We start from the raw sequence: 16,890 nt of genomic DNA, 5'->3' as shown, positions 1-16,890 counted from the left end.
AGACGTGCAACTGGAGAGAAAGTTTCGTAGAAATCAATACCTGGATTTTGAGTGAAACCTCTAGCAACCAACCTTGCTTTGTGCTTTTGAATTTCTCCTTCTTGATTGAGTTTGATTTTGTAAATCCATTTTAGACTTACAACTTCTCTTTCTTTGGGTACATCCACAAGCTCCCAAGTGTTATTTTTCTCAATCATCCGAATTTCTTCTACCATGGTTGTCTTCCAAACATCATGATTTATTGCCTCCTCATAATTTTCTGGCTCAATACAGGCAAAGTTGCATCTTTGATAGATGTCACTCAACATTCTTATTCCTCTTAGAGGTGGTTCTTCATCTTCTGGATCTGAGATTTCTCCCCCTTGAGGGACATCTTCCTCTTCCTCATCCTCTTCTTGACTTGGCACATTTAAAGAAATGATAGAAGTATTCTCCACCTTTTTATCTTTCCAATTCCATGCTATTTTTTCATAAAAAATGACATCTCTACTAACAACAAGTTTGTTAGTTTTGACATCGAGAAGCCTATAACCTTTTGTCACATCACTATAACCAAGAAATATACATTTTTGACTCTTTTCATCCAATTTTGTTCCTTTTTTAGCAGGTATATGAGCTAACAAATACACCCAAAAATTTTAAAATGACTTACAGAAGGTTTCATTCCACTCCAAGCTTCAACTGATGTCTTATCCTTCAATGCCTTTGTCGGACACCTATTGAGGATGTACACTGCTGTATGTACTGCTTCTGCCCAAAAATATTTTGGCAGCCCTTTCTCATTCATCATCGTTCTGGCCATTTCAACAATGGTTTTGTTTCTCCTTTCAGATACACCATTTTGTTGAGGAGTGTACCCTGCTGTAAGTTGCTTCTCAATGCCTTCATTTTTGCAATATTCTTCAAATTCTCGAGTTGTGTATTCACCTCCTCTGTCACTGCGAATGGTTTTGATGCTGCAGCCTTTTTGCTTCTCAACAAAGGCTTTAAATCTCTTAAATGTAGCAAATGTTTCTAACTTTTCTTTCAAGAAATAAACCCAAGTCATTCTTGAAAAATCATCAATAAAAATTAGAAAGTACCTTTGGCTTCCCAGAGATGGAGTCTTCATTGGTCCACAAATGTCTGTATGGATTAGTTCCAAAAGTACACTTGCTCTCCAAGACTTCCCTTTTGGAAAAGACTTTCTATGTTGCTTTCCCATAATACAACTTTCACATGGATCCACCTCAGTGTGTATCTCAGGAAGGCCTTGCACCATGTCTTTTTGCTTCAGAAGCTTCAAACCATGAAAATTCAAGTGACAAAACCTTTTGTGCCAAAGCCATGAATCATCTACAACTTCATTTTTGAATGCATTGTAATGAAGTTGTAAAGGAAAGTTTCTTTTTATCATCTTTACTTCAACAATGACTTGATTTGGCTCAATTTTATCATAAATTCTACAACAATTATCTCTAAACACAAGAGAATAACCATTTTCCATGAGCTGACCAACACTAAGCAAATTTTCTTCCAAGTCAGGAACATAAAGGACATCATGAATTTATTTACCGCTCCCTTTTTTGTTGATCGAAATGGTACCTATACCTTTTGCATCAACTAAGGCTCCATTCCCCATTCTCACTTTAGAAGTGATGCTGCGATTAATTGAGAGGAAAACCTTTTCATCTCCAGTCATATGATTGGTACAACCGCTATCAACATAACATTCATTGCTTTTTGCTGAAGCATCAGATTAAGAAGCGTAGAAAAGGTTTTCTTCCTTTTCTTCCTCTTTTCCTTCACAGAAATTTACTTGCTCCTGTTGCTTGTGCCTGCAGTCCTTCTCAATATGGCCAAACTTTTTACAAAAGTTGCATTGGGGCTTGCCTTTGTGCTAACATTTTTCTGCATTATGATTAGTCTTTTTGCAAATTTTACAAAAAAGACTAGTACTTTTCTCACCTTTTTCTTCAACCTTCTTAGTAGAACCATCACGATCCTGCTTCTTTTTTGGATTGTACTTCTTTTTTGTTGATTCTTTGAGAAATTTTGAGAATTCTCATTGGTTCTGGACTAGAAAGCCGTCTCTTTGGGTTGATTCTCATGAAAAAATCTTTGCTTCTCGTGTGCACGGAACGATCCAACTAGCTCTTTGATCGAAAGCTTAGAAAGATCTTTCGTCTCCTCAGTGATAGAAACAATATACTCATACTTTTCTGTGACACTAATTAGAATCTTTTCCACAACTTGTTGGTCAGAAATATCATCACCGTGATTTCTTATTTCATTAACAATATTCATGACTCTGGTGCAATATTCATCGATTTTTTCAGATTCTATCATCTTCAAATTGTGAAACTCTCTTCTAAGAGTTTGAAGATTGATAGTGCGTACCTTTTCGTCACCATACACCTCAGCTTCCAGAGACTCCCAAGCTTGCTTTGCAGTCTCACAAGTAGCAATTTTTGCAAAAAATGCTCTTGAGACTCCCATTTGAATTTTGCTCAAAGCCTTTGCTTCTTGACGACGCTTAGCCTCAAGATTTTTCATCTCTGCTACTGAAAGTTCACCATCGTCTTCTGGCTCTTCATAGCCATTTGCAACAATAGTCCACAAACCTTCAGCTTTCAGATAAGTTCTCATTCTTATCTTCCAGTATTCAAAGTCATTTCCATCAAAAAATGGAGTAAGAACAACTGAAGAATCAGCACCATCATTTGTTTTAGATGCCATAATTTTTTCTTCTTCACCTAACCCCAGATTAAGAACGAAAACTGCTCTTGATACCAATTTGTAGGAAAGAATAGGAAGAGAATATTTTTTTAGAGAATGCTCAAGTTGTATTAGGCTACTTAAGGCCACTTGAGATGATTACAATCATCAATTACATCTCTATTTATACTACTCAAAAAAATAATTCAAAAGTCTTGCACAAATAACTAGATACATGTATCACAATTCACTAAATACATGTATCACAAACTTTTAAAAGATTTCTTGAAAAACTAAGAGATAATATTGAAAGACTAAATGATATTCTTGAAACAATAAAGAACTCCTAGAAAACATAAAAGTCAAGGATAGTTTCCTTGTGAATGCATTAATTCCAACAGGATAAGGGTGTGTACCACGGGGAAAGATTTATGTATTTTACTATTATTAGGATCAATTACTACGCTCTGCTTGTTTGGTTGTTTCCCGTGGTTCATTAATGTACATGTTATGTCCCGTGCTTTCGTATGATTGGAAATCGAGAAATAAACAAGACTTGTGTGTTATAAGGAAATATTTTTGATTTTGGTGAATATGACTATGTTGGTTATGGAATCATAGATGTTAAGACATCGGGGAAGGCCGAGGGTAAATTTGGAATTTCAGAAAATTAGTTTCGGGAATTACAAAACGGGACGTTTAACGAATTGGGCCAAGAAAAATATGAAACAAAAATTGGGGCCCAAAGCATTGAAGTGGCCGGCCAAGGGGCAAGGTCCAAGCCCATTTTATTAAGGTCATGTGCTATGCACATGACCTATAAGTGGATATATATCTAGATGCCTTAGTAGTTATCAAGAACAAATCACAAAAAATTCAAGAACACCTCAAGTGAGGCTCTCGGCCGAGAGTGAGCAAGAGAGAAAGAAAAATTTTTGCTAGCCTTTGTTTCAATCCAAAAATCTTGATTTTTGCATAGTTGTGAAGTACTCAAGACCCTCTTCAACGGGGTACAATTAGTTTGGCGTAAGGTGCGCGTTTGCGGCAAATCGGAATTTCAAGAAAAAGGTGAGAAATCTATGTTTTTATGTTATGAAATGGGTTTGTATGTTATAGTGATTGATGTTGCATGAAGATTATGGGATGGTGTTGTGTTTGAGCATGGCGTGTGTGTGTGAAAAGGGTGTGTTTGGCCGTGTGCCCTTAGAAGGGGAAAGAAATGTGAATTGATCTGTTTAGTTTGTTTAGTTGCGTCGTAGTGGCCTTTATAACGTAAATGAATGATTAATGAATTGAATTGGCGTTGGAAAAGGCTTTCGGAACATTATCGGAAAGTATATACCTTTGGTATATTTGCGTATATCATTGTATATCTTTGATGCTAAAGACTTTAAATATGATTTATGGTTGATGTTAATGAATTCGGAATGAAACGACGCAAGTTAGAACGTTCGTTGTAAGTTTTTATGTTTTGAAAGAATTATGGAAAGTAATGAATCTTGGGCAATTTCGTATATGGCTTGGAATGTATTTGGGATGTGATTGAATAATCTTGAAGGAGTGAATTAATACAATAATGTGGGCATAGATTTGGAATTTTGGAAGTTTGAATGAAAAGTTGCCAACTTAGGTAATAAGGTAGAACTTTGAAGCTAGAGTGGTTTGATTATGAATTGTGTTGTTTGATGATGTGTGGGCTGTTGTTGTTGATGTATTTGAGCCGAGCTAAGTCTCGGGGATGTTAGATTTATAGGGGAAAAGCTGTCGAAATTTCGGTAGGAAAAAATGAAGTTAATGGCATTTTTTTTAGCCTAAGAATCTCAAATTGGTAACTTTGACCATTTGCAGATTTCGGACGAAACGGGACTTGATTTTTGGGAGAGCATAAGACGTCTGTAAGGTATGTAAAGCTTCCCACTTCTTCGTTTGGCATGTCTTGGTATGTTAGGTGAATATTGGAACCTCCGGAGCATTTCTGCTCCTCGAAACCCGATCCACAGAAAAGTTACTATTCATTCAATTCAATTGAAGCCTAAGGGCTCTATTTTGGTTAGAATGCAACCAAATGTCCGAAACCTATCGAAATGTGGTCGGGTAACTTGGAAATGATTATGTATGACCTTTTGGCCCCTAAACGTTCGTAAATTATGTTCGCCACCTCAATTCGACTCGAGGTGGGCCCGCTAACCCCGAGACGCCCTATTTGTCCTATTGGGCTCTCCTTTTGAATAAAGTTTGATATGAAACTTTCGGTTTTGGAACTTCCTCCTAAGAGACATGTTTTGAACATTATGATATGCTAAGTTACGTTTTGAACCATACGTACCATTTTGGGAACATTTTGTGAAATGAAACTTTGTATCGACTAAGTATTCGGCTATTTTGTACTATGAAATGACTTATGAGACTACTAAGTTTTGAAAGGCTATTTTGAAATATGAATTGCATTTGTTTGCTCACGACTCCGCTCGTGCCTTATTATGACTTCGTTCACCGGTTCCCGGGCCGGTTATGATTCGTGCGCCTTATAATAATTCGGCCGTATGCTGTGTTACGGTTCCCGAGGCTTCGCCATAGGGCCGGGTTCCGTTTGGAGTTATGTTGTGATATGGCTCGTGATGCGATACGCTCACCTATGTTTGTGTTTGTGTTCGGAGATACGGAGATTTGAAACTTTCTGGTGTTATGCTGTGTGTGGCGCCAGCGTCGGAGTGGCGACCACGTTCTTAAGCGTTTGCATGATTTCGTTTGCATTATGTATACGTATATGACTTTGATACAGATTTTGACATACTGATTTGTACTCCACTTTGTTATCTGATTTGCTTTCAGTTTTGATCCATATTTCTGTACTCCGTGCTTTACATACTCAGTACATATTTCGTACTGACCCCCTTTCTTCGGGGGCTGCGTTTCATGCCCGCAGGTACAGACATTGGTGATCCTCCACTGTAGGCTTCACTTTCTGCTATTTTGGAGTACTCCTTCTGATCCGGAGTCCACTTTTGGTACAGACTCCTTTTGCTATGTATATGCTCTGTATATTTGACGATTTGGGTACGGCGAGGCCCTGTCTCGCCATATGTCTTTGTTTTGAGTTCGTAGAGGCCTGTAGTCATACATGTGGGGCGAGGGTCCTATATATGTTTGTTTGATTTTGTTTTCTGGTCTTAAAGCGGTCCGTTTGTTTTGATGGCCCTAAATGGCCCTTATGCTCATGTTTGCACTTTCGACTGGCGATGCCTATTCCGCCGCTCAGTTTGTATTTGATATGGCATTTTGATTTGTGCGACCGCTTAAGACATATTTGATAAAGATTCAGTTTGATATGACTTTTATGAATTTTTGGAACATGCTCGGATTTGGTAAATGAATATGCGGTTTGGTCTGGGTACCCAGATAGGGTGCCAGTCGCGGCCCACGGGGCTGGGTCGTGACAGTACATTATGGTACTGTATTAATAAACACAATAGTTGAATAGAGTGTATTGTGGTTTAATAACATTTTTATTGTTTGGTTTGACTTTATGATACTGTATAATAACTTGTAAGTTTACTAAATACCCTAAATTGTTAATTAGAAATTTGTTTATAGATATTAATGAAACTCAGGTAAAGAATAAAATAGAAACTTTTAAAAAAAGGTAGTGGAGTGCGTGGTATGAGATGGGTGGGTGGTTGTGGGTAGTGGGTGGTAGGGTCGGGGTGAGTGGTGGTGGAGTGGGGTTGGTTGCAGAAGCGAATCCAGGATTTCATAAGGATGGGTTCACCATTGCTTTAGAAAATAATGACAAAAATTAAAAGAAACTGCCCGAGCTGGGGATTGAACCTGTGACCTTTAAAAGACAAAGATAATCTTTAACCAATGCTCCACTCAGCCTATTATGACTATGTGTTCACTTTGTTAATATTAAATATATTTTCAGAATTATACACATAATATATCGAGATTAGTCGAGTAACCATGTGTTCACGTGACCCAAAATTTACACACAAATTCGCCCCTGGTTGGGTGGTGGTGACGGGTAGTGGGTGAGAGTGGTGGAGGGGGGTGGGTGGTGTGAGGTACGTGGTTGTGGAATGAGGGTGAGTTAGTGGGTGATAGGGTAAGGGTGAGTGGTTGCGGGGTCGTGGGGGTGATGGGTGGGGTGGGGATGCGTGGTAGGGTGGGAGTGGGGGGAGGGGTGGGGGTATAATAAAGAAATGAAATATATAACCACGCAAAAATTACCAAATTCGTGGTTACAAAAATCGAACTTTTTCATGGTTATATAACCATGGAAATTACAACGGATTTACAACACCATCCCACATAATTTTAAGAACAATGAATACAAACGTGATTTTATAGAAAATCATACATTAATGAACCACGAGAAACAACCATCCAAACTGGGGTAAGGGAAATCAACATGGTATTATAGAAATTCTAGTTAACACATTTTAACATTTAATTTTTAAAGTTTTCACCCAATACCCACAATTGTTTTTTCTATATCCATTTTTAAGTTTTTAAATAACATAGTAGTATGCCAACTTAGAAATGAACGAGTTTACTGATTTCTTGCCCCTGTCGTCTTTGCTTTGTCAGTATTTGTTTCTTGTCAAGCTTTGTTACGTCTCAAGCCTGAAAAGTTTTCATGACAACTCATCTGGTACACACAGATATAAATCTTACGGAAAAGGGCCAGATATGTCCATCAACTATGCGAAATTATGCGAATATATCAGTCATTAAAGGTGGGTGCACACATGCCCTTAAAGTTACGTTTTGGGTCACTCATGTCCTTGAGTTAACAGAAACCTGATAAAAATATTGGAGGGCAAATTTGTGCAGTTTCACATAGTATAGGGACATATTTGATTCACTGAAATTCCTAAATATTATGGCACAAAAAGAACAATATGACACAAAATATCACTGCATTCCAAAACATAAAAAACATTTGCAATTACAATTCATGCATCCACCATTACTTTACATCTAAATTATACAACTAAAAGATCAAATGTAATTACAACCATCTTTTAAAGATTGTTTTCACAAACAAGAGTACCATGTTTACTTTTCAAAAGATTTGTTTTACTAATGATAATATCTTCTTCTTTTTTCAATTTGTTGATGACTTGAATAGTTCTTTCTAGATATTTCTTCTCAGTCCCAATATCTATACGATAATGCATGCAACAACTGCCGCACAAAACATAAACATAAAAAAATTCATTACAGGTCTGCCACAAAAAAATCACAAGGAAAAAGAGATAACTTACATTAGACTTATGACACCTGAAAAAACGTTTCCTGTAGTGCTGAAATTTTGATAGCAATAATAAAGAGAATATTACATTTTAGGGATTTATATGGTCTTACATAAAATTTAATGTGGTCTGGCCCTTTCGCGAATTCCACACATAACATAAATTTAGTAGAATTATTTGGAGTCCATGATGTGAGATGGAATGACTAACCCTTCCACAACTATTTGAAGAACTCGAAGCTTCCGACATTTCATAAACAAGCGAAAGAATAAGAGAGCAAAGTGTGGAGTTTCAAAATGCAGTACTAAAAAATCATTGGCTATCATAAGTGCACTACAAAAGAAAATCTAAGAACTATTGGTACAATATGCAGTTGTTGCATGCATTATTGTGTAGATATTGGGCCTGGGAAGACGAAAAGTATCTAGAAAGAATTATTCAGGTCATCAACAAATTGAAAAAGAAGAAGATATTATGATTAGTAAAACAAATCTTTTGAAAAGGTAAAATGATGCTCTTGTTTGTGAAAATAATCTTTAAAAGATGGTTGTAATTGCATTTGATCTTCTAGTTGTATAATTCAGATGTAAAGTAATAGTGGATGCATGGATTGTAATTGCAAATGTTTTTTATATTTTGGAATGCAGTGATATTTTGTGCCATATTATTGTTTTTGTGCCATAGTATTTAGGAATTTCAGTGGATCAAATATGCCCCTATACTATGCGGAACTGCACAAATTTGCCCTCCAATATTTTTGTCAGGTTTCTGTTAACTCAAGGGCATGGGTGACCCAAAACATAACGTTAAGGGCATGTGTGCACCCACCTTTTAACGACGGGCATATCCGTGTAATTTCGTATAGTTGAGGGGCATATCTGGCCCTTTTCCGTAAATCTTATAGAACTTTATAGTGATAGCAAAATGATAGGACTGCTCATGAAACTATGGAGCCGTTTGGACATGATTTAGGTCATTAGATAAAATCCTAATGATTTGAAGTTGAAGTTTTGTTTGCACATATAATTTGAATTTCTTAAATTGTATTTTTCTTATGGATATAAAAACCCACAAGTTGCGAAAACCATCAAAACTTTCCCAATTCTTATATAATCTTACCAAATGAGCAAGTCATAATTCATAACAAAATTAATAAGCTACTAGAAGGTCTTTATAGAAAATACAACATCAATTGATCAAACTTTAGTTTAATAAAATGGAAAATTGAACATGAATCCTTTAATATAATCTTTCCACATGGTTGGTAAGAGTAAATTTGTTATAAATATACTACCAACTTATAGATCTTTTAATATTTGATATAAATGGTTGGTAAACATGATTGATAAATATATCTACCAACTTATGAATCTATTTTTACAAAATATAAACTTATGGGTCGACTTTTACATTTTAAAAAATTTGAAATCATGATTTGAAATCTCAAATCATGCCTTTTTAAATGATTTGAAATTGAAATGAAATCAATGTCCTGACGCTTGCTATAATTTGGGAATCCCTTACATCATGCAGAAACACAGCTCTATTTTTAAATTCAAGTACTCAGTTGGAACATTGGAAACATGTTCTTCATGGGTGTTACCGTGTTAGTTATTGTATAAAGGAACTTGATTTCAAACATGTTATCAGAATGATCATTTTATGACAGGTTGTTTCCGCTTCTTTTTAAGACTAGTTTTCGTCAATTTTTCCGTGATCTTTTAAATTTAAGACTCATTTCCTTAACTCTGACGCTTGTGAATTTGACAAAAACTAGTTGCTTAAGGAGAAAAGCGAACTATAATCAGTAAAGGGAATGAATAACAGTAAATGTAACAGCAACTCTTGCTTAGCTCCTCATTTTGCAGAAAAGTAGCACAACTTACATATATTAATATCAGGTATTAGAAAATGTTACACTCTTTAAAGCTGAAGATTCACGAGGCAGTCTAAGTTGTAGCAACTCCAAAGAAAACACTTCTAGGATGAACAAACAGTAAATGTATCAGCAGCTCTTGTTTAGCTCATGTATCAGCAGCTCTTGTTTAGCTCGTTGCTTTACAAAAAACTAGCACAACATCTCTTATTATTAGACAATTTTACACTGTAAAAAGCCGACGATTGAAGCAGTACTAGTAGTAGCAACTCCACAAACTGTGACAGGTGAATAAGATGGGGTAGCTTCGAAAATGCATGCCAAGATTATGGACCATTCCTACTTAGAGAACTTCTCTCGATCATGTGGAGAGGAATAGTCGATATTTGGACCCAGAGGAATAATCCCAAAAGGATTGATGGTCGGATGGCTTCCATAGTAATGCTTTTTGATGTGTTCCATGTTGACGGTACTGCTCATGCCAGGTATTTGGAAAATGTCTTTGGTATAATTAAACAGATTTGGATACTCGCGAAGTAGCTTCTTATTGCACTTGAAGTGGACAGCATACACCTGCAATTATCAAAAACCACATGGATCAACACACCAATGTGGAAGGAAAGGGATGAAGCCATCAATTAGTAATATAAGGCCACAGTAAAGTGTTTGCCCCATACTTGTGCAATGATAAAATCTAATATTCACTAACTTCTCGATGCGTATTCTGAATGTTCTTTTTTATTTTATTTTTTGGAAAAGGGATCTGTTTTACTATGTTCTCTCTCCGGAAAATTCATTAATCATACATGAAGTGAGTGAGGTCCTTTTGTCCTGATTTCTCTTCCCCCTCCTCCCCCGCCGAGAAACTAAGCAGAATTGAAAGAGTTGAAAAGGCAACACAGATATCAAGGAAATCATCATAAACATGTCGAATTCTAAGACATTTCTCACATCATTTTATCCCCTGTGAGTATTATTTGCACTATCTGTCGATCATTTCTATTCTGATCTAATATTGTACTATTACCTACATCCATTGGCACTGACCTTGTGGATATGTCAGCTCTTGAAGGTCGAACATTCAGTCCAATATAACTTATCAAAAAGAAATAACAAATAACAACAAAGCTAGTCTCAGAACCATTCTATATAATTTATCTCACTTTGTTAGTTATTTTCCGATCACACAACACTCTAGTATCAAAATTCTATGTCAATCTCCCAATAGCATGCCATTCTTTTGAAAGACCAAGCCTAGATTTCTGAATTGTCAGCAGACAGACGTTACATTCCGTCTATCTCACTTTCACTTTCATCATTATTGTGGGGCCTATTGCAGTGTATATGCTCTATCTTACTGCTACTTATCCTAAAACATTATTCTTGAGATTAATTCTCCCTACTCCTTGGTTCCACCTTCTAATCGACCCAATAGCTAGTATCGAAACTTTAACACTCAACAACAACAACATGCCCAGTGTGGATACCACAAGTGAGGTCTGGGAGGGTGGGGTGTAAGCAGACCTTACCCCTACCTTGTGTGAGGTAGAGAGACTTTCAGATAGGCCCTCATCTCAAGAAAGCATTTTCAAAAACAGGGAAATTTTAACACTATCATCTCTAAATAGCATAACCATGAAACTTCAGCCTTTAAACTATTGGTTAGATCTTCCATAATTGGATAAAACAAGTACGGGCTCAAGACATATACCTGGTGTAAACTAAGAGCTAAGAGAAACCCATGGTTATCTCCATATGAATGATGAAATAACCCGTCCGAACCTAATCTAAGTGTCTAAATGTTTTAGCTAAAGACTAAGCCTTTAGTTGAAGCTCTCAATTTTTTTCTTAGTTTACGAGTCACAGTCACCCTCTGACCTAGCCAGATCACTTAAAGTAGTAACGGAGTCATGTTTGGAATCTTGGATCCGCTCTTAATAGGCGTTTGACCATAGGAGTTGGGAGCCTGATTTCATATTTTGATTTCTAATCAGCATTTGTTTATCAAATCTGCACAAAATTTCAACTTCAATTTTAAATCATGATTTCAAATCCCAAATTCTCCATGAATGATTTCAATTTTTTTTTTAAATGTAAAACTTGACCCATAAGTTTATATTTTGTAAAAAAACTCATCATTATATATTTTTGGAAAAAAAAGACTCATGCTCGACGACGTGAAGAGATTGTCCGTACATGTAGAAGGATTATATTAAACAATAGCTAGTTACTACTATTGTTGATATTTTCAAAGTGGATCTTCGTAAAATTACGTGTATTTGAAAGTTTGTAATAGCATGTAATCGCGAGAATTTATTTCTAAAGGAATATGGAGATATGTAATTTATTTATGTAGCGCCTTAGGATATTCCGATACCTTGTTTATGAACTATGATTTGCTCATTTGGTAAGATTGTATAAGAGTTGGGGAAGTTTTGATAGTTTTCACAAATTGTGGGGTTTTCATGTTTATGAGAAAAAATACAACTTAAGATATCCAACTTGCATGTCCAAACAAAAATTTCATCTTCAAATCAACCTGATTCCAAATCACTGATTTCAAATCATGTCCAAACGGGCCCTTAGTGAATGCTAAACGCAATTCCTAAGAAATGGGAGGTCCATTTTCAGACCAAAGCGAAAGCCTAATTTTGAATCACCCTCCACCACTTTACCACATGACTATTTGACGAATATATGCCTAGTCTTCTTAGTAGGGTTGCAGTGTGAGGAGATCAACTGGTTTTGATCATATGAATGCACTTCTGAGTGGGTTAGCCTTTTGGGATGGTAAGTACTGATGTGATCTTCTCACCATGAAGGGATGATCCTTTTGGGATGGTAAGTACTGATGTGATCTTCTCACCATGAAGGGACGATCACCACACTAATAAATCTAGAAGTTGCAGTAAGAAGGAGGAATCCGAAGCTTTAGCATTCAAAATAATTCAAGCTTAACTTTGGAATGAATTAAACAAGTCTTTCGACTGTGTCGTGAGCTTCAATTCAGAGGAATAATTCCTAATCCCCAAGTGTTTAAATCTTTTATTCTATGTTTTCTTTTTGTGGAAAGAAATGTTCTATTTGAAGATTAATACTTTAATTGCGGTACTAATTTTTTCTTAGTTTCCGAGTCTCCCTCCTACTTGCTAGGTAATTTAAGGTAGTACCGGAGTCATGTTTGTAGATCTTGGATACTCTCTCACTGAATAAAAGACACAATTCTTAGGAAATGGTAGGTTCATTATCAGAATGCAAGGGCCATGCTATTTGAAGGCCTGTTATTCAAACACCTTTCAAGAGCTTAGCAAACATCAACTGGTTTTAGCAATATTGATGGATTTTAGGGAGGGAAGTACTGATGTGGCACACTATAAGGGGAAGAGTATGTTGCTCGAACTCTTCAAAAATGTCAACGGGTGCGTGTTAGATTCTCCAAAAGTAGTGTATTTTGGAGAATCCGACACGGGTGCGGCATCGAAAGTGAAGAGTCCGCGCAACTTAGGAAGACTGCCACATTAATAAATTTTGAAGTTGCAGGAAAAGCAGCATCTGAAGCTTTAGCATTTCAAACAACTCAAGGTTAAATTTGGAATGGACTATTTATTGGCTTTCTGGAGTGTTGCTGACTTCTAACATCTCGAATTAAACTACGTAGCTCAACCCAATTGAACCATTGACACTCCAGTGATAAGACAAGACAAAAAAGCAATATGCATAAAAGCAATCTCCTTCCTAAATATTCCCTTTGAATTTTCCCTTTTGGTATAAGATCAATAATTTACTTTTGGCAGGTATACCGTATAGGGTCCATAAAAACATTCACTTACCTCGTCAAACCTAATCAGGGTGACAAACAAGCGAATATCTGCTTCAGTCACTTGATCTCCACATAAGTATCTCTGCTTGCTCAGTATCTCTTCACATTTGTCCAAAGCATCGTATAGTTTTTGCACTGCCTGCAAGGACACAAAGGTAGCAACTTTTTATCAGATAGAACTGAATGAAGACCTAAAAGTTTGAAGATGTTCAGAAAATGGCTGCTTTGTGTCTTGTAGTCTACTTCTAAAGGTGGTAAAAATTACCTCATCATAAGGCTCTTGCTTCTTTGCAAAACCACATCGATATACTCCGTTGTTTATGCCATCATATATCCACTCATTTACTTCATTGATTTGGGATTGCAAATGAGGAGGATAAAGGTCCAAAGCTGCATTCCCAGCTATATCATTGAATTCACTATTAAACATGCGTATTATTTCTGAACTCTCGTTGTTCACAACTGTCTTCAGGTTCTTATCCCAAAGAACCTTTAAGAGAAAACCAGACCATCAATCAACAAAAATATGAACAGACTAAGCAAATAAATGTTAACAAAGATTCTATTTATTGATAAGCAATACCGGAACTGTGTATTTTCCAGAATAGTTTGTACTTGCAAGCTCATATAGCTCCCTTATGTTTTTGGTTCCATTAACAGAATCAGGCTCGGCTCCTGGTTCCTCGGTGCTTGACGAAGCAAATACCCATCCCATGTGCTCGTCACTGTCCTTCGTCCTCTCCCATATAGGTTTAACAGACTGCAAGTGAAACACAAAAGAGTGAGATTGTTAGGAGTCCAAACGTGAGTCCAGGATCCAAGTTAATTCATTTAACTGCTTACTGTGAAACTAATGGCTTGGTCAAGGCCTTTAATCTTCAAGTAAGCAAGGCACCTTGATGCCCATGGGCAAGCATATGATATGTAGAGGTGGTACCTCCCAGATTCTACTGGAAAAACGGAACCGGGGTCCCTTGAGATTATATTACGGAAGGTTGAAGCAGTTCTTTCGAAAGCACCAGTTGCTGACATCTCATCCAGAGCGGAACGAGCCATTTGTATACTGTGCTGGAAACGACCAATAAGTTTAGATATTAATATAACTTTTTATCCTTTTGAACCAGAAGCATAGTTGAGCATGATACCCCATGTAAAGAAGATGTCATTTTTTAAACAAAGCACGCGACACCTTCACTTCAAAATTTTGCAGAAAATGTAAATGATGCTGTCAATATATCCAATTGAATAACACTAACGTATGCTCCATGTTCCTGTTAGACGCCTTCACTTAAAATTTCAGAAAAAATGTAAATGACACAGTGATATATCCAATTGAATAACACTAACATGTGCTCCATCTTCCTATTTTAGTAGAGAGCAATACCAAAATTGTGCAGAAAAATACACAATACATAAGCTAAATTGTGCTGTATTTATCTTTTCTGTTTATTCTCACGACAAATCGGGTATGGTAACAAAATTTTCTATCATTCTTGCTCGGACATGATTCATAGTTCATGTCAAGAACTTAAAATCTGGGAAAACACTATAAATTCAGAATCACAATTCCTCATAAGCTAATTTGCCCTTTACCTATCCTTGTCTCTCTCTGTAAGCACCCTGCTCAATTTGCTGAAAAGGGCACCAAGAAATTCAACAGACTAAACCCTTTCAAACTAGATAACAAAATAAACTACTATCAGCTAAACCCCTTAATTAGAATCCTAACTTACGTTAAAGAATAAAACATAAAAATCTTCTCTTTTCTCATTTTTCTTGATCACAGCCAACCCATTTTAGACAACTTGTATAAACATAAAAAGTGCATATAAACATAAAAAGTATTCCTTTAAGATATAAAATGTACCCTCTAAACTCAAGAATTCCTTTAAGATCATGAATTAGCCAACTTGTATAAACATAAAAAGTGCATCTAAACACATTCACCCCATGGGGTTGGATGGAAAAAAGATTAAGAACTGAAATAAGTTGATTACCTTGAAAAACAGCTGTTGTATGTCAGTGTTTGTACTTGGACTGCTCTGTTTATAAAAGGAAAATTCATACTTGTATATATTGAGGTAAAACGATCAAATAATAAATGCAAAAGTAGTAGGTGTGTTAGTTTAGTTTATTGCTATTACTATTATTGTTGCTACTATGAATCTTGAAAATGCTACCGTCAATTAGTAAAATTTGCTTTTAAGTGAAAGCAGAAGCAGTTTTTTTAGCTGTTGGGTTGAAAATAACTAGAAGCAAAAAATTATTTTTTTAAGATAAAAATATTCCTATTATAAATACATATTGTTGAGTATATCCCTCATTAATTCATTAATTTTTAATTAATAATTCTTTTTTTATTTTATATAGTATAATGTTAGCTTTCACGTATGTAATAGAAGTTTATAATTTGTGGAATGATTTTTGAATATTATTTTGGTTGTAGATTTTTAGAACATCTAAATCATCGTGTTGATACTATATCAATATTCAATATATTTTTTTGATTCATATATGTACTATATTAATTAAAAAATTTAATATGTATTTTTAAATTTTAATTAAATAAACGTAAAAACTTAATTTTCTGTTGGTTTTTTTAATTCTTTTTCTTTTGGACTGGGGACATAATTTCTTTTTCCTTTTTGGATCAAGGATTTATATTAATCTTTTGCCAAAAGGGGTGTAACTGCACATTATAATATTTTGTTTCGGATAAATTTTATTTTGTAATTGTAAAGTAATCTAATCAACTTTCGACTAATTTTGAAGTATTAGTAGACTTGACTTGAAAATTTAACTAGGAAGTTTAAAATTCGTATTTTCAAAAAAGAACTACTCCCTCCATCTCAAATTATTTGCCGTTTTTTAAGAAATATTAATAAGAGGGATATTTTACTAACTTTATCCTTATTTATGTCTAAATTATACTCTCTCCATTAAATGTCTATTCTATTTATGTGTCATCTCTATTAATGATTAAATTCTACTAAGATAAAATGAAAATAAAAAATAAAAAATTGTGCCTTAAATTTTAAAGCGATAAATAATTTGAGAAAATAATTTTTGATACTCACGGCAAATAATTTGAGACGGAAGGAGTAATTTCTTAGCAAACTTGAAGTCACAAATAGATTTCTTTCTTTATTGACTTTGGTCAAACTCGATGGCTCGGCAAATGTATGAATTATGATGATTGCTGATGTAAAAAGCATTGTGTTGAATTTCTTTATTTAAAA

At 35.5% G+C, this 16,890-nt stretch overlaps 2 protein-coding genes across 7 annotated transcripts; both read right to left on the bottom strand.

Annotated features, from left to right (window-relative positions):
* Positions 1-2,058: 2,058 nt before the first annotated feature.
* On the bottom strand, positions 2,059-2,718 carry LOC132624443 (uncharacterized). Its single transcript, XM_060339226.1, has one exon. It carries the CDS (start codon positions 2,716-2,718, stop codon positions 2,059-2,061), a length of 660 nt encoding a protein of 219 aa, XP_060195209.1.
* Positions 2,719-9,788: 7,070 nt separating this feature from the next.
* On the bottom strand, positions 9,789-15,805 carry LOC132621682 (uncharacterized). 6 transcript variants are annotated; one of them, XM_060336027.1, is made up of 6 exons: positions 15,649-15,805; positions 14,495-14,719; positions 14,235-14,411; positions 13,917-14,141; positions 13,662-13,790; positions 9,789-10,404 (listed from the first exon to the last, which is right to left on the bottom strand). In XM_060336027.1, exons 2-6 carry the CDS (start codon positions 14,705-14,707, stop codon positions 10,171-10,173), a joined length of 978 nt encoding a protein of 325 aa, XP_060192010.1. In that variant the 5' UTR covers positions 14,708-14,719; positions 15,649-15,805; the 3' UTR covers positions 9,789-10,170. The 6 variants fall into 6 exon arrangements, with proteins under 6 accessions (XP_060192010.1, XP_060192007.1, XP_060192012.1 ...); XM_060336024.1 differs by having other exon boundaries at positions 14,495-14,714; positions 15,649-15,799; XM_060336029.1 differs by lacking the exon at positions 15,649-15,805 and adding an exon at positions 15,519-15,624.
* Positions 15,806-16,890: the final 1,085 nt, after the last annotated feature.

Source organism: Lycium barbarum, chromosome 12, assembly GCF_019175385.1.
Source record: "Lycium barbarum isolate Lr01 chromosome 12, ASM1917538v2, whole genome shotgun sequence".
Lineage (NCBI taxonomy): Eukaryota > Viridiplantae > Streptophyta > Magnoliopsida > Solanales > Solanaceae > Lycium > Lycium barbarum.
The sequence above is the reverse complement of the archived record's forward strand: the minus strand, read 5'-3'. Positions and strand labels throughout refer to the sequence as shown.

Coding starts and splice junctions, on each gene's coding strand:
- LOC132624443 (XM_060339226.1), bottom strand. CDS start 2,718: ATGGCATCTAAAACAAATGATGGTGCTGATTCTTCAGTTGTTCTTACT.
- LOC132621682 (XM_060336024.1), bottom strand. CDS start 15,716: ATGAATTTTCCTTTTATAAACAGAGCAGTCCAAGTACAAACACTGACA. Junction 14,412..14,494: donor ACCAAGCCATTAGTTTCACA/GTAAGCAGTTAA, acceptor TTTCACTTGCAG/TCTGTTAAACCTATATGGGA. Junction 10,405..13,661: donor CCCTGATTAGGTTTGACGAG/GTAAGTGAATGT, acceptor TGATAATTGCAG/GTGTATGCTGTCCACTTCAA.